The sequence below is a fragment of the Dermacentor andersoni genome, chromosome 11, assembly GCF_023375885.2.
Source record: "Dermacentor andersoni chromosome 11, qqDerAnde1_hic_scaffold, whole genome shotgun sequence".
NCBI classification, from domain to species: Eukaryota; Metazoa; Arthropoda; class Arachnida; order Ixodida; family Ixodidae; genus Dermacentor; species Dermacentor andersoni.
In genome coordinates, this window is record NC_092824.1 from 69,962,855 (window position 1) to 69,987,226 (window position 24,372).

General features: G+C 49.2%; 1 protein-coding gene and 1 long non-coding RNA gene across 2 annotated transcripts; one reads left to right on the forward strand and one right to left on the reverse strand.

The window, feature by feature from the left end:
- Positions 1 to 54: 54 nt before the first annotated feature.
- Positions 55 to 19,671, forward strand: LOC126518013 (uncharacterized). Its single transcript, XR_007596329.3, has 3 exons — positions 55 to 158; positions 16,913 to 17,002; positions 17,188 to 19,671. It is a non-coding gene; the product is annotated as an uncharacterized lncRNA (long non-coding RNA).
- Positions 10,968 to 15,593, reverse strand: LOC126517397 (uncharacterized). Its single transcript, XM_050167108.3, has 2 exons — positions 13,598 to 15,593; positions 10,968 to 12,845 (listed from the first exon to the last, which is right to left on the reverse strand). The coding sequence occupies exons 1-2, from the start codon at positions 13,898 to 13,900 to the stop codon at positions 11,970 to 11,972; spliced, it is 1,179 nt and encodes a 392-aa protein (XP_050023065.2). The 5' UTR covers positions 13,901 to 15,593; the 3' UTR covers positions 10,968 to 11,969.
- Positions 19,672 to 24,372: the final 4,701 nt, after the last annotated feature.

Consider the following 24,372-nt stretch of genomic DNA (forward strand, 5'->3'; position numbering starts at 1 on the left):
TGACCAAAAATGCGTGACGTCACGTGTTTCTGCGCTTCTCTTTCCTGCGAAGGAATCAGATGGCGACGAGAGCGAGCCGTGTGTGGAAGGTTTCTCCCGAATGCGCTGGTGCCAAGCGTCTTTGGAATGTCGCCGCTGCTGCTGCTACTTCTCAGAAGGCAAGCTATCCAACCGGCCCGTTTTTGGCAGATGCGTTTGTCCCCGCGCCACCGTCCTGCCCATGCGTAGATGACCGGCGACCATTTGTATGTTTGTTTCGTTGCCTCCTGTCCATTGCCGCAACCTCTTCGTTGTCGAATGTCCCTCCACTCGGTGATGCTAGTCGCTGAGCAGGGCTCTCCCGACCCGTGATCGTCCCGGAATCGTGCTTGAGTTCTTGTCAGCCGAGACATAGCGTTGATTCTGTCAGTGGTCGTTGATTCTGTCGACCGGTGTGGGCGGGGTTGCTGTTTGTTGTCGCAAGGCGCGTTGATCTCGGCGAATGTCGCGTTAACCGTGCCCGCGCCCCCACACGCACGCAGTATCAAACAACGGCGTTCGGCGAGCGTCAGCTCCGCTAAGCCCTCGGGTTTGCGCTGTTCTTTTGTTTTGTTGTTTTCGCTTCCGCCGGAGCTTTTCATTCCTCCTCTCGGAATCTTCGCTTCCCTTCCCCTCGCTCGCGTTAAGGCCCCCTTTCCCCACGTTGAAGCAAACAAGCAAGCCCCGAAGCCCGGTCCCAAAAAAAACCTTGGCTCCGCCTCGCGCTAGACAGTGCGCCAGCCCCTTCGTGTGGGAAGGGCACATCCTTCTCCACCGTTTGCTTTTTCTGCTGCCCAGCCCACCGTCCGCCCTCGCCACCACCACCACTGCTCTTCCTCTCCCATCGCACTACCTACCACACCAACGAAACGCACAAACACCAGGCAGGAAGACGCTGTATAAACGTTGCTAGATCCGCGCGCGAGCATTGTTCACACTTGCCCCCCCCTCTCTCCCCTCGTCATGTGGCACTTGATGGCACTTCCCTTTCCGTGTTCGTCATCACTCTTCTGCCGCTCTCTCTCCTTTCTCCAAAAGGACTTTCACCCAAGCCGTAGTAGCACGTGGTAGCACTGCTGCTTCCTCTGCTGTGCACCGGTGTTGTATAAGCTTCCCCTGTGTACGTTCGTGTGATCACATCGGCAAAGCAGCCTCCCGGGCTTCTGCTCGCCTAGCGGAATTCGTGCTCCGAAAGGCCTTTCCGGAGGATAACTGTCTCGTCCCGAGTCGAGAGATATACGTAAAGAGGGGACTACGCTAAACTGCCACCCTCTGGCTTTCTTGTTCACTCGAAAGCATTGCGATACCGAAGGTTGTTTGCCACAGGCGTCAGCAGAGTAAGTGGATATTCATTGAGCAATATTTTTCAAGGCTATAATACTCGCACCCATGCCTACTCGACGCGACCACATACTCGCCAACGCTTCCCCAAGTTCACAACACATGCACGACCATTCAAGCTCGACGTCGCTGACGTTCGTTGATGGGTTAAATGGCACTCGCTCGTCGTCGTTCGCTTAAACTCGACGGCAGTCATTTCGGTGCGTAACCCACGCACACTCTGTCCCACGTACGTCTGGGAGATCAAAATGAAGTGGTTATGAATCGGTGTACTCGGGTGAGAGAATACGCGCGAGGTCGCGGTTTCGATCCCTTCCCGCATTTCGACGGAGGCTGATCGAGAACAAGCACTCGTGGATTAAGATTTGCGCGACCGGGTCTCGAAACGAGCCTGGATCTCTCTCTCTCTCTCTCTCTCTCTCTCTCTATATATATATATATATATATATATATATATATATATATATATATATATAGTCTCTTCTCTCTACAGTGTGGAACGTCTGGTCTGAATTTCCGTGAGAAGATTATTAGGGACGATAGTCAGCCTGTTCTTTTCCACTACAAATAGGGATGGTTTTATGGGTCAGTCAGCGACTTTTGTGCGTGTGTACCGCATGTTTACCGACTTAAAAGGCAAGAATGCATCCAATGTGCTGCATTACTTTTTTCGTCATATAGCACGTTTCTACCACCACGCTTGGACCTAAGTTCGCAAGGACAGAGTGATTGAAACTAAGGTTGTTTACACGACAAAGAACTATTGTGCTAAACGCAGTTAAATAACACTAAAGTGTGGACAACATACAAACTTGGGTTGAAAAGAGCAGTTCGTGCTTTAAAAAACGACGCCACACCTATTTGACAGAAAAATTTCGCTCGTCTCAGTTACGAAACGTCAGATGGAAAGCGGCGACAGTCACCCGGAATTCTGCCTCTTGTAGAACAGGCACAAAACGGAGAATGCACGTTGACGATGCAACGGCAGTTTGCCAGCGAAAGACTGTTGTTAGATGTCATTTTCGGAAAAGGACATTCTAGCAAGGCATATGACTGAAGTGAAACGAAATTCGATACAGTCGATGCAGGACCGAATAATTAAACCGTCATGCCATCATCTATACATGGCGTTTCTCAGGACGCATTGCCCCCCCCCGCGCGCGGAGTTTGGTGGTTCGCGACGAGCTCTCCGCACGGATGAAGTTCACGAAAACAAACAAAACAACTCCTTATCTGAGGCGGTGAGAAGACGTATAGGTGTTCTCCGGTGTCGCCGTGGGGACGCCACACTTGAAGACCGCGCGGCTGCGTTTATCGCGTGGTACGCGGTGGTCGCGTTGCCATCCTCCCAGATCCGGGCTCGTCTGCACGAGTGCCTCCAACTTGGAAATTGGAAATGCGCTGCCAGCGACATTCCTCAAGCCTCAGCTTACCGCTGACAGCCATGGGTCCCATGACCGCCACGACCTTTTCTCTCTCTTCTTTCCTCTCTATGTCCCCCCCCCCCTTCCCCAAGGCGCCGAGCCGTGCTCCCTAAAAGGGTTCAAGAAAGCAGCGTATCTGCCCTCTCGACAATCTCTCTCCCCTTGCATAGTCCTCTGAAGGTGGGGAGTCCGGAACAATGCTTTCACTCTCTCCCTTTCTCTCTCGTAGGCGTTGCTCGTTCTTTCGCAGATGGTGTTTTCACTGTTCAGGCATTTTTTAGCGACAGTCGAAACCGCACTTAGCCGATTCGCTTTCGACAAGCCTCGCGTTCCTCGGTGCCTTTCTACACCCAGGGCTTCCCTGTAGCGGAAGCGGCTGCTGCCCAACGCACTGGCTGGTCCCGCGGGCATTGGGGCGCCTTTTTGTCTCCGCCGCAGCCGTGGTACTTTGGAAGGGGCCGCTGGTTACGGGTTGGGGACACAGTAAGCGCAAACGTGGACGGATAAACGGCTGCAGATATTTTTTTCTCTCTCTCTCTTTATTGCCGCGAGCTTCGTGTGCGTGCTATGGCGGACCGTCAGGGCACCGAAGAGACGAGCTAATCTTTTCGACACAAAACAGCTGGGGCTCATTTTTTCATATCTCCCATTTGGAGTCTCTCTCTCTCTCTGGGTCGTCGGAGATGTGTCTGAAGATTTCCTTCTCTTGATCTAGTCCAAATAGCCACAGCCATACCATACCTGCATCAAATGGTTATCAGTTCGCAACATTCCCGGTGGTAACGCGTAATCTATATAGTAGGGGCTGTCTTTTACTGAACGGTTCCTCTGTTTGCAAGAGAGTGAAAAGTTTTGTCGCATGCAGAAAAATCGGAACATTGCAGTCGGCTGAGTTCTGCAGAGCTTCCTTATAACTGATCTGAAGTATATTGTCCCTGTAATGCCAAAACGCAGTACCACATAAAGGAAAGTTGACTTGTTCACTTTTACCTCTGGCCACGAAGAGGACATTAGCATTCAAAATATGAAATGTTATTGAAAGAGTGAAATTGGTTTGCTAAACTATACATGCACAAAGAAAAACTCCACGATGTGAAAAACGCTGCTATGCCTTAAGTTTCCTGTGCTTCAGTGATAATCTAGATGCATCAAAACAGCATAACATGTATAAGTTGGGCACAACACTTAGGCAAGTCGTGCAGTTAGCAGGGCAGGTAACGGCGGTGGTATGATGTCTCGTCCATGCGTACGAACATACCACGAGGAAATGTTTATTTTTCGCTGAAATGTGTAAAATACACCAAGTATAGTGACATTCAGTCAAAGGAAGAAAATATCTTGCGGTAAATTTTTCAGCCATATGTCGCGCTCGGGTGCTTAGGAAGCGGAAAATTGGAAAAGGGTGGGCGAGGAGAATCTGCGGTGTAACCCCACGCATTGCCTCCTTCCCTATTCCGCGCGTCAGTCGTGAAACGCATGGAACCACCACAGCGTTACGCAGAAGCGGCTTCATTGGTTCCTCGCGGGACTCCGTGTAAAATAGCGCGCCACGGCCCCCGGTCCTCGGGAACGGGGAGGTTCAAGCCTCCCCATTCCAGCCTCCACGAGTCTTTTGAACAACCCCCTCCCGCTCCCTCACCACTTAAAGAACACTTCCAAAGCCTCCGGTGGGCGCACCATACTTCTTCCTTGTCCAGTGTTCCTGCTCTAATTCAACAAGTGACGTCAGCTGTCTATTATTTGCAGAGAGTGAAAGCAAGGCGTTTAATAATAAAAAAGGGCAACCCCTGTGGTACTTTCGATGAGGCGCTTATATTAGGCAGATTTCTAAAGATACATTTAGCCAAAAACTCTCTACTCAAAAGCAAAACCCAGCGGTTGGTTGCCTGCATGCAGGCAACACTCGTCCCTAAAGTGTTAACCTGACAAAGGCCAAATGCAAATCCATATCAAGGAAAATCAAGTCAACCTTATGTCTGGTCACAAAAAGTATACATTCGTTCAAAAAATAAGTTTGCTTTAGTTAAATCTTAGTAAAGTAATGAGTAATTGTCTGTGTGTGTGTAAGTATCAGCGAACTGAGACATCGCACCGGTGTATCAAAACCGCTACGACATGCTTGCGTCAGTTTCTGAGCTGTCAGAATCGGCTTGTGATTCGAGGGTGATCAGGCATAAGGTGGAGCGATGACACAGGCACTCTGGAAGTTTGCTATAGCGCAATTAAAAAACTGGAGTCAATTGGACAGAAGAGGACTTGTTCGGCATTTGACTCCAAGGGTTGCTGGTATCGCGGAAAGAGCTACATGAAATCTTGATTTATACAAGGAAACAGATACATTGTGCCGAACTAAGCGCCCACGACCGATATGTACAGTCGGTCACAAAAGTTCACCGGACTCGGGAATTGCGAGAAAGCCGCGTTGGTACTTACTATAAAGCTGCGTCGGTACTTACTATAGCCTCGAATCCAGGACTTAACCTGTAGCACAACAACACAGCCACAAAGGAAGAAGCGTAGACTAACATTTTTCTTATTGGTCGCTGCATCACGTCCGTTAGGAAGCACCAACCAACACATCAAGATGTATTCCTGCTTGAATTCAGAGTTACATTGTGCATGTAGTACGCCTTTGTGACCTACACGCCGTGATCCGTGTAACCAGAAGCGCCGTGCCTTGACATTACAGAGCAGAAATTCGCGTTTTGCCGTGACACCCGTGTTCTGCAAACTTTTGCGGCCGCCTCGACTCTGCCCACGACGGCGAGTTCCTGCAGCAAATTTTGTTGAAAGCGCGCTGTTCACTGCATGTAACAGCCGGCCGTCCCTGTGGACTGTTTCATTCAGGACGAGGTCGAACTGTTCCTCCTACTTTGAATCGTTCCTCAAATAGGCCCTTCGTCCCACGTACACCCTGCAGGACATAGCATGTAGGCGAACATCCGCCGGCTAACCGCTCTGCTTTTCAATAAAGAAATTTTCTCTCTGTCTGTATCTCTCTTTCTGTCTATAATAGCACTTGCCAGAAAAATAGGAGGCTGGTCAAAATACTTATCAGAAACAAAAGGTACGCACGCACATTTATTTTTGCGCATTCGCGTTCGATCGTGTTGTACATTCGTTATATACATTCGTCTTTTCATTTCGCGACGTACTGAGGCCAAGAATTTGGGACCGAAATCACCGCACCGACTGGCAGTGGGCCGGTGCCCACGGCGCCTTCGGAGGAGGGAGGGTCAGTATGGGAACGCTAGCACGATGAGCGGCATCGGAGCCAGCTGTGGAAGACGACGTCGAACGCGCGAGCAGCGGCAGGAGCCATTGCTGATGATGATAGTTTTTGCACGCACACATGAAAACTTCACGGAACCTTATATACTCGGTTTCATACATCAGGTGCAACACTGTGGAAGCTACGCAAGTATAGTGCGGTCTCTACATTGTATCACTCCGCGCGTTCCTTCTATGCTTCGCTCGGCGCCATGCGGCGTTTGCTCGCGCGAGCATGCACGTGAAGCTGCCGCGACGGGATGCAGATAAACAACAAAAAGCAAATTGATGTAAAACAACGTGTAAGCAGCCAAATAAGTGCATGGTTTGTCTGCTTCTAAGGGTAAATTCTTATTTTCATTGAGAACTGACCTTAAATAAAGAACATTTTCACGACAAGTGGTCAAAAGACACCGAACTATTTCTAAGCGCGAACACGGCGACTGCAAAAAGTATATATAGCCTGATGTATCAAAACGGAGTATAGCCAAAAACAGCTTCGCCGTAAAAAACGGCCTTGCATTGGGTGCACGTTAAAGAACACCAGGTGGTCAAACCTAATCCAGAGTCCCCTGTTACGGCGTGCTTCACAATTGCCGTTTTGGCACGTAACACCCCAGAATATATTTATATTTTTCAAATTCATGCGGCCATCGGGCTATTAACACGTTCGTTGAAAATTTAGTTCGAACGCATTTTCAGCATAATTAAACAATATGCGGCAGCAGGACAGATTAACAACTCGGAATGTTTCATCGAGTTTTGTCGGCCCTCCACAAGTGCGGACTCGGAAAATATGCTTCAGCTACGGTAACACCAACCATTTCACATGCAGTGTACTTGGAAAACGGCCACCCACTTAGGACATTCGCCTAGTATAAACCGTAACTGTCCGAATCGTGAACGGTTTATGAAATAAGATAATAAGATAAACCTGCTAACTTACCGTTGACCTCCTTCAACAACCACGTTTTTTGGCCGATATCAGAGTGAGCCTCAGCTATATAGACAACTTACCACGGCCCTCTTGTGCTGAGCGATCGGGAAGTGGCGAGACACTCTCACTATGCCCATGTTGTTGTTGTTGTTGTAGCCTGCCCACGATGGGGGATTGGCCAAGAAATGGGTGGATTATTCGAAATTATTATGGAGCATAAATTTCCTAATAGCTATTGAAATAGCATTGAATAGCGCTTAATTACCTGTTAAATAAAATCAGGAAGGTCATATTGAATGAGTAATAATTAATTTAAAAGTAAAAACAAAAAGAAAGGAATTTAGCAGGGCATTCGTTTAGATTCCGTAAGAAATGTTCGGACAGCGAAGCATGCATCCCTGTGGCTGAATCCCAAAGTAGACGCTCCGAACGAAAGAATTGAGCCAATAATTGTCCGCCAACTTCGTTCTTGACGCCTTCTACGCGCGTTCTTTCTCCCCTCCTCGTATCCATCTCCCCCTACCCTTCTTAAGATTCTTTTCCTTGGGTCACGGTCACACTCAACATTCACGCTCTTCGAATTTCCGTTGAACGGCCCGGCGGACTAACACTCCTGCATTTCTGATTCTGCTTGGACTTCGAAGCCATTCATCTACCTGCCCTCCCACCTGGTTGTTGGGGCGTTTTTATAGCCTCCTTAGCCCAGCACCGCGCATCTTGGTATATTTTGCCGTGCGCAAATCAGCTTTCTGTAGGACTTTCTTTCTTATCCTGTTTCTTGCCCTGTTTTAAAGCGAAGCTTTCTTTGCCTCTTCCTACGAATTTCCCACTGCTGCTGCTGTGGGTGAGGCTGTGTTGCACGCCGCGTCGGGGACTGGTTCAGAGGGTGTATGACAGGAGCGAGGCAGAGGAGAAAGGCGACGGGAGAAACTCGTCTATACTTGTGCGCCGCGTCGAATGTGCACCCTCTGGAGCTCCCGGGGCGTCGCCAAATTAGCCTCTTGACAGCTGCGATTGTCCGTGACCCCCTGCAAAAGCATTGCTGAAATTACAGCGCTTAAACCTGTCTACTAGAGTGCAAGTCTAGAGGGAAGCTAAGAATTGTAGAGAGCAGGGGTCGCGAACTACTGGGACACGAGCCAAGACACAAGAAAAGACAGGACACGGCGCTACTTGCAACTGAAAGTTTATTCAGAAGGGTAAAGACTTCGTAAACCCGACATGTCCTATGCCATCAAATGACATAAAAGCAAACATAACCAAAAAACAAAAAGATGACTATTAATCGCTGTGAGCAACCCCCTCCCCCCCCCAAAAAAAAAAAAATCCACGTCACTGTAAACATCGGGGCTAATTATCATCAATCAAAGCAAACAGCACAGAAAGCATAGCTTACATCGATTCCCACAGTGCGTGCACGTGATCCGCATATTCATTTTCATTCATAACAGCGTGTACAAACTAGCCTAACAAGCTTTTCTCAATTTATTAACATAATAAAAGTCAGACACCGAAAAGAAAAAAGCAGGGAAAAAAAGAAGGGGGGGGGGGGTGCTTATGCATATCCTAGACAAGCAAGTTGCTTTATTTTCGGAATGCTTTTCTTCCACACAGCGAAGTCGACGATTCGGTCAAGTACCAGAAATGAGAAGCTCTTCGACCACACGAAGGTCTGGTGGGGAGCAACAATGCCCCCCAAGTTTTATGCACGCTTTGTGTCCCATCTTTATCTGCGTGTGAAATTTTAGCGCTGATCCCCCCTCAGCAGTTATGGTTAAACGCTACCCGGAATAAGGTAGAGGTGCGCCCTGAGTGGCGCCACAGTGTTCTGTGAATGGGAGAGGGCATCGCTCCCACGACACCTCCACCCCCTCATTTCAGGCCGCCACTAGCCCTTGCCTTGCTCTCACATTCAAGCTTTCCCTCTCATCCATGTCGCTCTTTCGGAGCCCACCTGCAACTTTGCGTTCCCTGTGAAAGGGGGAAGGGAGGGTTCATCAGAAAATTTCGACCCCCCCCACCCCGAAATGGCGGCCGTCCGTGCAGATGTCGCGCGACCCCTGGCTACGCCAATGAGGCCGCGCACTGAGGAACAAACAGGCTGGGCGCTGCAAACAAAAGGCGAACGCATCTGTGTTTGTTCACTATTAATACCTGCACGTTTTTTTTTTTCTCTGGCGCAATGCAATCTTCAGCTTAGGTCCAATCAGCAGTGATTATCTTAGTGTGCACGCTATACATCTTACAGTTCGTAAGATCGAGGCACGAGTTTCAAATGCAGCTGGTGGTTCCTATTTTAGTGTACCCATTTAGAACTTGCAAGTAGGGCTGTTATGTATAAATAGTTTGCGAGTGGCGTCACGTACGCAACGTCTAGCCTGCCAGCACCCGAACATGGCGGCCACGATGACGTCATAGCACCGTATCGTCACGTGTACATCGTTTTTACTATGGTATGGCAAAACTTTAATGAAGTCCTGCAGATCGGGAGTCTTCACGAAGCGGGCCGCTCCCACGTGGGAACCGGAAGGGCCGAGCCTCTCGGCCGCATCGTGGGCCTGCTGGACAGCCCAGAGTTGGTCAGCCAGAAGAGGGCTGCGGAGAACCGCCTCCCATCTGGCCGAGCTGTTAGCGATGATAGAGCGTGACCGGGCACACCGCCAGAACATGTGGTCTAACGTGGCTATTTCTACACAATCGTGGCAGGTATACCATTGGTGTAAGTATCCGGATAGATTTTATGTAAGATCGACGGGATTGGGTTACGTATTCGTTTGTGGTATATAAGACGGACCGTATTTCACCGGGTCATCACTGTTATCGATTTGTCACTGGGCGCAAGACGCGACTTTCGTGCTGTCACGTTTTGTTATTTTCTTGTTTTTTGTTTACGCAGCATCTCGACTTGCTAGTAACCCCAACGATGGCGGCTGCGATGACGTCAATGCAAACTATCTAGCCGTACTTCTTGTACAACGGGTTAGCTTACTTAGACAAACGATGCATTCTCACAAGTTAACGTTCCTGAGCGCGATCGTTGCTCTTGTTCCTTCCTCGATAATGGTTACTGTGTTTCTCGATGTTTGGCCTCTAGACGGGCGTCTGCGCTCCGCAGTCTGAATGGGCACTTTATAAAAGCCTTGCTAGTTTGCAAGAATTAGTGAATAAAATAGCGAGAAAGGTACAAGTAATGTCGCTGACTTCGTGCAGTCTTCATACAAGTATGCCCGAACGAGACATCACACGAAGCCTGAGACATAAAACAACAGAAAGCTGAGCTAGCTGGCAAGGATTCATAATGCAAACAAGGGGCAAGGCGTGCAAACACGGACACAAGAGAAGTGGACAACACGAACGCCGACTGTCAGCTGAAGGAAGCACCGAGTCGAAAAAAGAAAAGACAGAAAACTCATCTGCACATGCTCTGGAATGGTAGCACTACTGTTAAGGCATTTGATGTCTTCCTTATGTAAGGTAATCGAAGGCTGATTCACGCACGCACTTCCACCATTATTGCAAGGCACGGCATATCAATAATGGTGGCAGTGCGTGCGTGAGTCAGCCTTCGATTACCTTACATAAGGAAGAGTTCAAATGTCTCAACAGTTACCTCTCACGTAGACCGGCACGTGTACCCGATTGACACGTAGTGCTGAGTTTTGTGTCTTCTTTTTTTTTTTTTCGCCTCGATGCTTCCTTCAGTTGATAGTCGGCGTTCGTGTTGTCCACTTCTCTCGCGTCCGTGTCTACAGCACGCCTTGCCCCTTCTTTGCGTTATGAATGCCTGAGACATCCTTTGTTCTACCTTACTATAGGTTATACGCATTCTTTTTTAAATGCTAAGCGTTTCTATGCTTACCCGACGAGAAACCTCTCCGCCCGTCACGTAAGACGAGTGCAGTGGCTCATACGTGAGCAAGCAAAACATGCAATGGCTCATACCCACGTAAGGCAGAGGCTACAAGCGCTCAGCAAAGTGAAGCGAACAGTGCATTCATTCATTTAAATCACCCATACAACGCACAGAACAGCATACGTTTCAATAAAGAACAAGCTCAAAGCAAGCATCCGATAACTATCAGTAAAGCATTAAGTATAAAGCGCTCATCAAATGTAGTGGCGGTTTTGCAACAACTTCGCTGGACATTCAGGTTGATAACGACCGATAAGAGTTCATGAGGGTCGGATCACTTCAAAAAAGTTGTTAACGACCGATGAGGGTTGATAAGGGTTTATAGTGGTCGGATCAAGTTCAATAACATTTATAAACTCAGAGGAGTTCGCGAATTTCTGAATATGCGTTATAGCATCGGCTATAGACTTGTACACGTTGCAGAGGGAAAAAAACAATCCTACCGTAACAAAAAAAAGTTTCCGCCCTTTGTCCCCAAACAATAATTTACATCTGTGTTACGTGACTTTCATTTATCTGAGCGCGCGGCAGGCGCTTATGTCAGCGTGACATACCATTCCTGAGGGAAAAAAGGCAAAAAAACAAAGCACAGCGAGCGCAGCCTGTTAAAATGAATGCAAGCTAGCAACAGACGAACGCTGTCCCTGGGAGTGCATGTACCTAGAGTGCCATACCCTAAATTTCCTTTCATGTTTCTACACGTATGCGAAACGGTCGAAGGCAAACGGAAAGTCGATTTATTGTACACTGAAATTTTCGTCGATTTCCTCGAGGCTCGAAGCGATTCGTCATCCCGCCCAATTCGTCACGAGCCTCGCGTCCTCCAACCCCCGTGCGTGGGTGTGAACACAATTTCAATACCGACCCATCGTCGTGACAGTGCCGGCCACCTGTCTGACATCGCTGCCGGGCCCGCGACCTGTACGTGCAAATTATGGGTGTCCGTCGTTCTCTGCCTCCTCCCGACGATTCGCCGAAACGTTGCCACGGACTCGCACGCGAGCAACCCCACGGCGACGTCTGCTCGGAAAGTTGCGAAGCAGCACGAGCCCGAAAAAAAAGAAAGTTAGAGGAAGTCGAGCTCCTCGAAGACGTGCTCCGCGTACATCTCTCGCGCGGCGTTGACGAGTCCGTAGCAGAGGATGAAGTAGACGAGCACGAACACGGCCGATATGATGGCCGCCAGCTTCTTCTTCTGCACGGACGTGCGGAACGCGTACCAGGGCGCGTCTTGGAATTCCGTTTGCGTCGCCATCGAGTACAGGGTCGGCGTCGTGGGCAGCGTCTGCGATTGCCTGTCCTTGGTGGACGACTTCTTGGACGGCGTCGCCGTCTGCATCTCCCGGTCCACCGTGGCCACGCGCTTTCGCGGCTCCGCGGTCGTCGTCACGGGCTGCGCGTCCGGCGGCAGCCTCGCCTCCTCCGCGGGGGCCGCATCGACTTGCACGCTCGCGTCCGCGACGTCGAGGGTCTCGGTCAGGGTCGCCTTGGAGCCGACTTCGGGGCCACCGGGCAGCGACTCGTCGCCCTTTCGGTTATCGTCGACCGCGACGACGTCCCGTTGCTCCTCCCTGGCGCGGTTTGTGGTCGCGCTGGCGTCGTCGCAAGCGTCGGCTTTGTCGTCGTGGTTCGGCTCTTGTGGGATCCTCTGGTTCGTCGGAGTGCCCGAGCGGTTGGCCGCGTCCTTGCCGCTGTTGTTGCTGCCGCTCGGGTGGTTCTGCGCCATGTCGGCGTCAGTCCCCGGATCGCGGTCTTCGAGGATCGCGGTCTTGATTGGGGCGGCTTTTTCGGCGGCCTGCTGCCGGAGCCGAGAGGCTACCGCGGACGACTGGAAGCGCGAGGGAAAGACGTCGCTCTCGACCACAGCCGCGGCCTCGTCGATGGATCGCAGCTCGTTTTTCACTTCCGGTAGGCCGCTCACGTGCTCTCCGGCCGCCTTAACCTGAGACGTGGGGAATGGAGCGCACGCGGGTATAGAGAAGGAGAGAGAGGTTACACAGAGGAAATAAGAGGCGCTTATTTCGGCTTCCCTGTACGCAGCACATATACGGACTCATGGGCGATATATGGTCAAGCGTATAACGACATGGTCACATTTTATAACCTCATACATTGGCTAAAAGGGCCATACGTTAAAATGGGGAAAGAGAGCGGGGCGCTGATGATGGTTGCGATAGCTGCGATCATGTGCAATTAAATTTAAAAATATTGAAAAGCCGCAAAGTCCGCACTATTAGTCGAGTATGATGTTTTGAAATTCGCGCCGAAACCTCCAGCTCCGTTACCTTGGTATGGCGTCACAGATTTCTAATTGTTTTGTCGTTTGTGAGCTTTTATGACGCAATAGGTATTCTCGAAAAATGCTAAACTCAGTCGTGTGGCTTCTTTAAAATACCATGCAGCGCCCCTCTTTACCGATAACAAGTTATCTAGGCCCGTGAGCGGGCGCCGGTCAAAATCCGTGACGTCACTGCAACCTGGTGCGGGAGTCTAACTACGGCGGCGCCACCCGTCTTCCGTTTTCGATATGTATATGTTCTTTTTTTCTTTTTTGCTTGCACGGTGTTGTAGAAGGGTAGCTTCGTAGCACAGCTCAACTTACAGACCCTCTCAATTAAAGAATTAAAGAAATATTCGAATCGTCTGGTGTTACCCTACCGGGGGTGACCGGACAGCGATCGTCTGCCCGCGTACCTGGTCTGGCTCGCGGAGCGGCTTCCAGACGACGCCGTCGTCGAGCCGGACGGCCTCGTCGTCCACGCGGGCGGCCGCCTCGTTCAGCAGACGGCCCACCAGCTCCGGCAGAAGCATGACGGGATCGGCCGCGGCGGCGCCGTCCTCGACCATGTCGTCATGGTGACGAGCTGCGCCCGACGGCGACGACCCGGACTGCTGCTGGTGCACCCGACGGCGAGACATGACTCCGGCGGCGGCGATACCGACGCGCAGCAGGACGGCTACCGTGCACACGAGCGACGGCGGGGGCCAGGCGACCATGCCCCGCCGCGGTCAGGGTCGGAGAGCCGGGACGGCCGACGGCGTCGACCGCGTCATGTTCCTGCCGCCGCCCGCCACGGCGCGCCTCTCTGCAGGTCTCACCGCGTGGCGTGGGCGGCCGCGGAGCTGCGCTTCGCTTTCCCACCCCCACCACGACCTCGCACGACCGCGGCCGAAGATCGAGGCGCGAGCGGCTCGAGCTTGCTTGCTCTTCGAAACGCGGCGGTTGTGCCCACTACGTGGGACAGGCCGAGGAGGAAGAGGCTTTGGGAAGCCATGGGAACGGCCAATAGCCAGAGCGGAGATCTAAAGCCGATAAGTGTTGCAGACGACGAAGAGCGCGTCGTCGATCACAGGCAGTGGGCGAACGTCTTTTCTCGTAATCCCTTTTAGGCATCGATAATCGATACCAAATCGAATGGAGCCATCATTTTTTGCGCACTATAGAACGACAGATGACGACCAAGGGCTTTGAGAAGGCTGGATGACGCCGCGCTGCTGCATGTCGTCCGCTAGTTCCGTGGTAACTCGCCACTCTTCTGCGGTATATTACAAAGGTATATAACGAGGGATAAAACGACGTGAGGACATAAAAAAGAAAGAAAAACAGCGCTCACGCATCTACTCGCACAAAAGAAATAAAAAATCGGGAAGGGGCAACAGTGAGCATCACAAAGTGGTAAGTGGGGCATATGGCACCGCCTATGAACAAAATGTTTTCCATCTCTGTGGTGCAGCCAAAAGGACCGTCCGCTTTGAATTCCAGCGCATCTGGAAGGCGAATATTTCCCACGGGTCTCGCTTAGAGAATATCTTGGGCAATCCATCACGATGTTCCGAGTCGTTTACCGACTTTTGCTGCAGCAGACACGCATGCCTCATCGTGTTGCGAATAATTGTTCCGGTGTGTTTTTGTCCCGAGCTCGGTGTGTCAAATAGCAAGGCGCTGTGCTTCGTGTTAGTGTACTGAATTTTCCCTCCTGCTTTCTTGTCTCAGTGGTCTTGTAAGTCTTTCTTGTAAGTCTCTATGGTTTCCATTCCTTGCATCCAGTTTACCGTGCAGTTTCCCTCACTTTCTTTTTGATGACTGCTGGTGGTTGTCTATATGGAAGTAGATCCTAGACGTTAGTGTGGCACATACCCCGCACTGAAGGATTGGCTGTTTACTTGGTCGCCAACTTTCTTGGCCCCTTCCTCCATTTCGTGTCCACGCTTTTGAGGTACAAAAATTTGTGCACTTTAGCCCCCCCCCCCCCCCCCCATTTCTTTTCATCCATGTTCCCCAGTCAAGTCTTAAAAAAAATTGTGTTGCTCTTCTCTGACTTCAAAAAAAAAAAAAAAAAACCCGACCTATGTCACCCTGCACTGCCTCATTTGTGTCTCACCGTAGGCCCCCAATATGCCAGTCGGCCCACCGACCGCTGGTTAACTTCGAACCCCGACAAGATATCTAATTTTAAGCGTAGGGTGGCATTTCCGAACGTTATCGCTGTCACAATTACTCCTTTCCGAATGCCTCGCACCACCTCGTAGTATTTATTGTGACCACAAAGTGGCTCCATGTGTTTTCATTATCGCTGTATTCCGCTTCCTTCTCAGATTACGTTGGTATGCGGATGCTTGAATAAGTCTTTCCTTCCGTGTATTTACAGTCGAACGCCTCTACAACGGACGCCACTAGAGCGAAATCACACGTACAACGTAGGATTCCGCGTGGCCCGGCCAAATTCCCATCTTTCGCAATTTTCTTGTGAGCACCTCTATACAGCGAAGACAACTATACAACGAATTTACCTTTACAGCGAAGGAGTTCAGGTGCACTAATGCTCACAGCGGTCCGGTCACTGCACAAGCTGCGGTCAGCTCTGTAGCTCTTGCGACGCGTTTGACGAGCGTGCACACTCATCCACAGCGAGTGTTTTCGCCCCGCGTCATGCACAGCTCCAGGAATCGGTCAGCCGAACCCGCACGTTGCTTGTTAATTGTAACACGGCTGCGAGAGCGACGGTTGACGAACACGTCGAGGTTGACGGTGACGCGAGCTGCTCGGTAACTGACGGCAGCCGACGTCGTCAAAGCCAACAATTGGACGGGGACGGCCGACGAAGGTGGCACGATAGAGAGCTCGAAATTTTGTTTGTTTGCTTGACTGTGATGTAAGCAATAACGGCATTTGATGATATATGCAGCTGTAGCCCACGTCACACCCGGGCTTCGCCGTGGAGGCTGGAGCGTGCGGTAACCTCGATGCCATAAGATCTGTCGCACGTACTCGCGCTCATTCTATGGGAGTAACTCTGCAGCAAAAGACGTGAACGAGTTCCTTGAAGTTATTTCATTAAGCGTCCCTTGAAATCTTGCTAAATAGTTCTATTCTGCTTAGCCTGCTCTATTGGGAGCGGTACGGCGTTATGTGATCTTTATAACGAAGCGACCTGTATAACGAATGAATTGGGAGGTCCGGAGCTTCTTCATACTGATGGGTTTGACTGTATATAGCTTAAATGTATCGGCACGACTTGCTGCTGTTGATTTGATACAATGTCGTTACTCGTCCCATTATAAAGATAATAATTCCGTATTTCTATGTTGTAGAAGTAAGGCCTAGATATGTCGGTTCATTGCCACATGTATTCGTAATCTCTGTAAATCTCTTGCATTGTCCGCTAGATAGCATTATGTCGTCCGTATAGATGGATAAAATCAGGGACCCATACCCATTTTGCCCATACGAATGTAAGACAAATCAAAACCTAATTCATGGTTTTCCACTCGTCTTTCTATCAATTCCTTAGCATAAATGCTTTGAATTTTTCGAGAACGGTAGGTTTTGGTTAAATAGGAACGTTTATATTTTGGGGCCACTTTTCTGGCCTTCTCTCCACCAATACTATGTAGTACTTGGGTAATATACCACCCACATTATCTAGCCACTAAAGACTAGTTATGTGACGTAGCCCGCCGTTCTTGAATAACAGTGAGCTCAATAGGGTGTTTTTTTTCCTTCCCCAGGCGGCTGTATAAGCGGGGGTAGATCTGTCCCAAGTCGCTGTCTGTTTCGAGCAGTCAGCTCGGCCGGACCAGGTCGATTCGTCCAATTTGGTAAGTCGTTCCCTTGCTATTTCACACTGCCTTGCAAAGAACCCCACATTAAACAACGCTGGCTTATTTTTCTTTTTGTACATTTGTCTTCTCTGCTCTGCAGAGGTGCATTGCAGTACAGCCAACTTTACATAAGCAGTCGGACTTCAATTTTTGCTTTCTCTCTCACTCTCTCTCTTTTACAGAAAATGGCTCAAAACTACAAGAGAAAGCGCGAAGACGGCAGTAGCATTGAGAGCGAGGTCCCTCTGCATTACATTTCGGGATAATTTTTTCGTCATTATGAATTCATATCCAGGGACAAGCTACAGAATATGTTCGTTCGAGCTACGAAAACTGTCCCGGTCAATCTGACGCGGACGTGGAGAAGTTTGCGGCAAATGATCGAGCCCCGGGTCCAGGTTCAAGTGCAGGTTTTGCCGAACCAGAAACCCAACGAGCAGGAGTACCTCAAGGTGTACAATCCTCTCCACGCCGGGCACTGGAGCTACTCTACTCGCAGTTCCTACAAAAGTCGCGCACAAGGTATTTATCGCCCGGGACAGCAGATAGGCTGAGGACATTTGCAACGGAGTTATTGGGCGGTTCGAGCTCAGAACGCAGTGTCGCAGTGGTCTTTCGTCTCAAAAGCACGCGCCTCCTCCACGTCGATGTCGCGCGCGACTGCCGCTGGTCCAACGACGTCTGCCGGTGTGTTCTCTTGTCTGGCCTCCTTGTACGAATACCGTACCGCTCGTCTGCTTTGTCTTCAAACGCCACGGCATGGGACTCCTATATGATCCAACATTTGTATTGCGAGCCCCGAGTATTGGAATACCTTAAAGGCCGGGGCACTAAAGTGAAAAATGATTTCATCTGCATCAGTAAATTACCGTTCTATAACACCAAAAACACCACTCTTACAACGCTAAGACGTTTGGTAAGCCAGAAAAAGCGCAAGAACGAAATACGGGTGGCGACGCCTACTTAAGTTCCCGCATCTGGGGGCTGTGACGTCTTGGATTTTGATGGCATCTTCTAGGGCCTACTAAATATATATAGCGGTACAGATTGACTACATTGTGTTCTAAAGGAACCAAATATTAAACGTGGCAAGTTTCGGGAACCGTTATTCAGCCAACGCGGCCCAAATGCGAAAGCATACTTTGGAATCCCTGACGTCACGCTGACGTACCGGCGCTGGGGTTTCGGCGAGAAATTCAAATACTGATACTTGGACCTTCATTTTCTCATCTGATAATCAAACTATATATTTTTTTTAAATGACTGCCTGCAGGGTTCTCAAACAATGCATCATTAGTCTAAACTCATTTATTGTTTCGCTTTAGTGTCCCTTTAAGGTGGGAGGAGCCAACTGGGGTCGTGACTGTCGAGATGAATTAAGTTGTGCGACAGTGCCAAGGCGCAGGACACGAGCCCGCAAGAGTCATGGAAACACCAAGTTGGTTGCAGTTAAAACACTGCCGAGGTACGCTCACGCGAGACGGTGCAAAGCGCCGAAAAGGTTCGAAAAGAAAAGCGGGGGAATATTAATTATGAAAAATCCGTATCGCCGCTAGCATTCTTCGCGTAATATGTGCCTCGAAAACCCAATTCCGATGGCCTAAAAAATTTTGTGCTTGTGACGCCAAGTGGCCTTTTGGATTTTGAAAGGATTGAAGTCTACTTTGTACCAAGGAAGTTCTGGAATTGGAGAGTCAGTTGTGCTCATTCTTGCAACCAATCTCGCTCCTGGAACGCACCTTTTTTTTTTACAGAAACTTCGCGGCTGGCTCTTGATAAATTGGCAGTAAAGGACACATCTGGTACCAGACCAGCGAAGAACAATCGAATTCCAAAAGGTGCGAATCTGTCTAGCGAAAGTCTGCACACATCTCTGCACACATCGGAGATGGTGTGTAGAGATGATGGGCTAAATCTTCTTGTTAGGCGTTACGACGACAAAGCCATAACACAGATGACATCTGTTCTCGGAAAGCATCCTGACGACACTTGTCGCAGGTGGTCCATCAAGGGGAGAAAAAAAACGCGAATCTTTCCAGGTCAAGTATTCTATGTTTGTACAACGAGAGTATGAGAGTTGTCGACACGGCCGATCGCATGATCAGCTATTACTGAATGAAAGCCTTATGGCGAACACCTTATGGCCAAGAAATGGACCATCAGGTGCTTTTTGCACTTGACGGACATGACCTTAGGCAACTCGTGGTTACAGTACATAAGAGAGATGCGCGACCTGCAAGAACGACCCAGGGACGTATTCCAGTTTTTGGATTTTCGCGCCTGTGTGGGAGGGGCTCTGGTTACTGAAACACTACAAATTCCCGGAGACAACGACAATGATTCATAGTGGCAGCCACCCAAAAAGCGGGCTCCACCGCCTCCTCTTCAAGTCCGATGAAAAACATTCGGTCATTTGCCACGACTTTCCTAAGTTCCGAATGCGGCTCGCATTAGAATGGAAGGTTGCAGCATAAAAACAGTATTTTTTTTTTCTTGCACGGAGTGTCAACTTTTATATTGCATCACAAAGGAGCGACGATGCTTTGAGAAAGCCCATTCCTCATTATCAAATCGAGATCCATAAGCTTGGATGTTGTTTTACCATTGTTGGTTAGTACTTTCATATTTATAGCAGCTGCAAATAAAGGTTGACTTTTGTTGCAAAATCCTTTGCTTCGGCGACTGGCCCCAACTACGCCATTCCGTCTCTTGACGGAAAAAGACCGCCTAGAGGCCCAATGTCCAATATATTGGACATTGTGCTGAGTCTAAACAAGACATCAGACTGCGTAACTGCGTAACACTTTTCACCTACGCATCCCAAAAACGCATTTCAGAAAGAAACGAAAATCCGGCAACATAAATTTACTGTGAGCTTCAAGAGGACACACACACACACACACACACACACACACACACACACACACACACACACACACACACACACACACACACGCACGCACACACACACACACACACACACACACGCGTGTGTGTGCGTGCGCGCGCGTGTGTGTGTTTGTTTGTATGGTGCTGATAAGAAAAATTGTAACCACCGTGCCAAAATTCCCGTTGGGGTTGCAGTACTTATAGATAAATAAACAAATAAAAAATTGCGTGTGGATTCTTCTTTGTGGATTTGCAAAACATTTCAGCAAGTTTGAACATTGTGTTGAACTGAGTGAAAACTATGTTATGCTAAAATAATTTTCGCAAGGAAAGAGAGCGAAGCTACAAGTTTCTGACAACTCTTGCTGACTAAGAGAAATAATGCTTCCACTTATTTGGTAAATTACCCCTCTACAATAACAAAAACGCCACTATACCGCGAGTAAAAAAAAAAAAAAAGGAAAGAAACATTGGTGGCGACGCTGCCCTGTAGTTCCTCGCTGTGACGTCATAGATTATAACACGTCGTGTGCTAGCGCCTAGTTAATTCCTTAGCAGTAAAAACGGGCTACATTGTGTTCTAAAGTAACCAAAAGTTTCAACCTGACAAGTGTCGGGAACATTTACTGAGCCAACGCCGACCCCAAATGCGAGAAAAAAAAACATCTTTGAAGTCTGTGACGTCACACTGACGTATCGGCGCTGCGGTGTTGGCGTGAAAGTCAAATGGTAAAACTTTGACCTTAATTTCTTCATTCTGGTAATCAACCTATCGCATTAGAACTTCTTTCGAATGTCCTGGGGGGGGGGGGGGGGTGAAACGCGACGAAAACGTTCTAAGCGGGAATGTGTACGATCCGGAGTCGCGAAAAAAATTTGGAGGACGCTTAAGCTTCGCCTTTAAGAGTGGTACGCGATAGCATTCAAAGATCCCCGTCTGTTTCTCACGCCTCCCGGCAGCTGCAGCGTATGTAACCGTAATGTTTACCGGGAAACGCTGGCGGCAAAAGCTATGGACGAAGGCGGGCAGGAGCCGCGATGCGGCGGAGGCGACCGCCGTCTGAGTTTTTCAAGGAAGCGAGCGAGCAGCTCCATGGACTCCGAGATATTTACGCGCCGGCGTGCGCAAGTGGCGGACGCCGTATCCGGTCTGTGCACTGTAGAAACGCTGGAAGAGGGGTTTCATAGAATAAAGAACCAACTGACGCAATTATGTTTTCTCGTACATTCAAATTACAACCCGAGAGCTATATCATGTCTGTAGGTTGTGTGTATAAGTCGTAGTTTACATTCTTCTGCATATTTTAGCTTGAGCAATTCAATTAGTTCAGTGAATTCCCTCCGTCACACGAACGGCCTGGGTACGTGCGGTTCAAAAATACTTTGGTCGATGCGACGCCGGACGCCGGATTTTATGCGACACGGGCTCCTTGGCGTTATCGCGTTAAAATTTCGGCAGACGCAACTGTAGTTGACATCTACGAAATGCGAGGCGTTGCGCGAATCGTTGCAGCACGAGATGCCGACGTGCGCCGAGCTCGTGGGGCCCGAGCGGTCAGAGAGGCGCGTTTACCGTTTCTATCCGGCTTCGGCGAGCGTACGGCTGAGCTGCTCGAATTCGGCCTGGGTCAGCAGCTTCTCCGGGTGGCGAGAAGTTTTGACTCGCCCACGCGGGAGTCGTTTTCCTATTGCGCAGTGTTTTGATACGGCGACAGGGAAACCGCAACGAAATCGAGCTGGTGGGCGACACCAAAACGCGATTCCACCAGACGTGACGCTCACTTCGCACACCCTGTAGCAGGGAACGGCGGCGCGTTTCGGTTACCGCCTATATATAAAAAAAATTGTGCAGCATACACTTCCAGCAGCAGCACGCCAGACGCTCTGTGAAACAGATAGGCGAAGATGCTTATAGGGTTGGCAGCGGTAGGATTTGTTGGTACGGGAAAAGGAAACCGAGTACGTGTCGGCATTTTCACGTGACAGGCGGCCCGGGCGGGCTAGCACTGCGGGTAAGCTGCCGTTACGGGCGCCTCTACTTGTTCTTACGAGGCGTGCCTCGCGCCTCATTCTTTGCTCACATGGGATCTAGCGCGCACGGAAAGCGTATCACACGATCGCAGTTTGCCGATGTGCTGAACGTTGGTGCCGAAATATTGTATTTTCCGGGAACGTATTAACCGGCAAAAAAGAGAAGCCTTAATGTATAGGCACCGTGCAGCCGTCGTAAGGCGCCAGCAGCGCGCTTGCGAACAGCGTCGCCAACGGCAGCAGTGAGAGCGTGGCATGCTATGCAAACGACGTGGCGGATACGCACGGACACGGCGCTTCCAGTGATTTTGCAGTGGTTTGTTTCCAAAGCCCGACGAACTGGAACACGCATTTTCGTGCTTCTGCCTGCTTGTACATGCAGGTAGTATATAATGCAAATAACGAGTGCACATTGCAATGAAAATGCACCCCACAAGTAAAGCTCACCACTGCAAGCTAGGACATGGAACTCCAGCAGTTAGATATTTAGCTGTCCTGTTAACATTGTCGTGTATTTAATACATGTAGATTGGCGAAGCAGTCCAAAAATCATGGACAAAGGAAGTCTTACCCTTAATTCAGGAATGCATGTTAACTTGAAGCCCACGCTTGACTTGATCTAAATTACGCCTGCCGTGAACGCGCTGAAGGAAGTGCAATGAGCGTCCCGGGCACGTTCACGCAAGGCGTTATTTATATCAAGTCAATCATGGGCTCCAAGTTAAGGTGCATTTCTGAATGTGAGGGTTTACGTGTTCTATTTAATTTTTTTTTTCACTACTTCTCCGATGGCACGTGTCGGTATGCATTCCCATTCTTTGTCTGTTTCCTTTCTCCCTTTTCTTTCTTTTTGATGCTTTGCCAATTTTAATGTCTTGAATTCCCATTCTTTGTTTCCTTTCTGTTATCTTTTTTTCTCGATGCTTTGCCAATTTCAATGTCTTCCCTAGCCCAATCTCCAGTCTTGGTCTATTTCACACATCTTGGCGCAACGAGAACCATCGGTGGTCACCGCTTCATGTGTAAGGCCAAGGTTGACGGCGAGTGTATTAACACGTTGCTGCGTTGATGTTTGTCGCCGATGCAGAGCCCAGAGTTGTGTAACAGCTTCAGCTAGAGCTGGACAGCGTGAGGAAAGAGAACATACCTCAAAAGAATAAGATAGCCAATGAAATGATGGCAAAATGAATACTACAAATCCGCATGTTCGCCTTCGGTGTGCCCATGCTCTGGAGCCATCACACTCGCTCAGGCAAGGACACTAAGACGCACAATTTACTTGGAACACGAAGCTGTTGTGAATGAGTGCCTCCTTTATTTCACCACAACTAGGCAAAAGCAGAGTAGCATCGGAAATGTACGTACCGTTGCCTATGAACTGTGCGTGTCCAGACTCTCCGCTGTTCCACCTTATGAGACAACGATGAAAACCAGTGAACCTGAATGGCCTCACCAGCTTCAGTCGTGTTTAAATAACTGTTTGTGCTCCCAAAAACACAACATATTGGTTCCAGGTGGCATTTCGGCTGTGCAAAACAAAAGAAATGACGGAACATGATCAACCAAAGTAGCTGGCGGCTGCGCCTGCTGTGCCGGGCCCGGCCGTCACGTGCCATTACGTTAGTGGCGCTGCCACATGAAGGCCTACTGGTCTGAACTCCTCCATGCCTGGTGCCTATTGGGTCATTTTGTGTGTGTTATTGATCGCAAACAATGTCGCCGGGAAATCTTACAAAACAGGATCGTATGAACGAGGCTCTACAGTGCTGCGAAATTAATTGTAGTTTTCAAAGAACACTTTATCACTCTTAAATGATTTAGCATTTCTCTTCACTATCGCTTTAAAGCTACTGCATCAAGTAAGCGGAGTTCTGTTGATAAGGCAAGCCGATTCTTGTAGCAGTTATTTGCAGCACTGTGCAAACGGGATAACTTGTATAGGAAAACTAAAAAGCAGTCATTTAACATGAAGTTACTACGTGCCCAACATAAAAGCTTCTGTAACACTCCTGTCAACTAAAATCAGCGAAACAAATGTCTATTGAGCAAAGAATTTTGCCAGCATATAATAACACTAAAAAAAAATTGGAGATTGTCAACTCTAAACAGGAGTATATGACAACACCATTTATCCAGAATTTGAAAAGATGGAGAAGAGCGCAATTCTCCTCCTGATAAAGCTGAGGCGTCCAGTTTTCTTTTTTCTTTTATAGCGACTTTCGCTCTCTTAAACAGATCAGTAAGATGAACCGTCTGCCTCATTCATTCTTATTTGCCACAACACTGAAAGAAATAGCTTTAAATAACCTAAAAGGGACAAGCATTGGAAGTGACAAAGTCCGCCCTGCTAACATTAAATTAACTGTGCACTTAATTTCAGATATACTTTCATTTACCGTTAATTTATTATTCAAGACTGGTTCGTTTCCTTGTGAACTTAAGCGTGG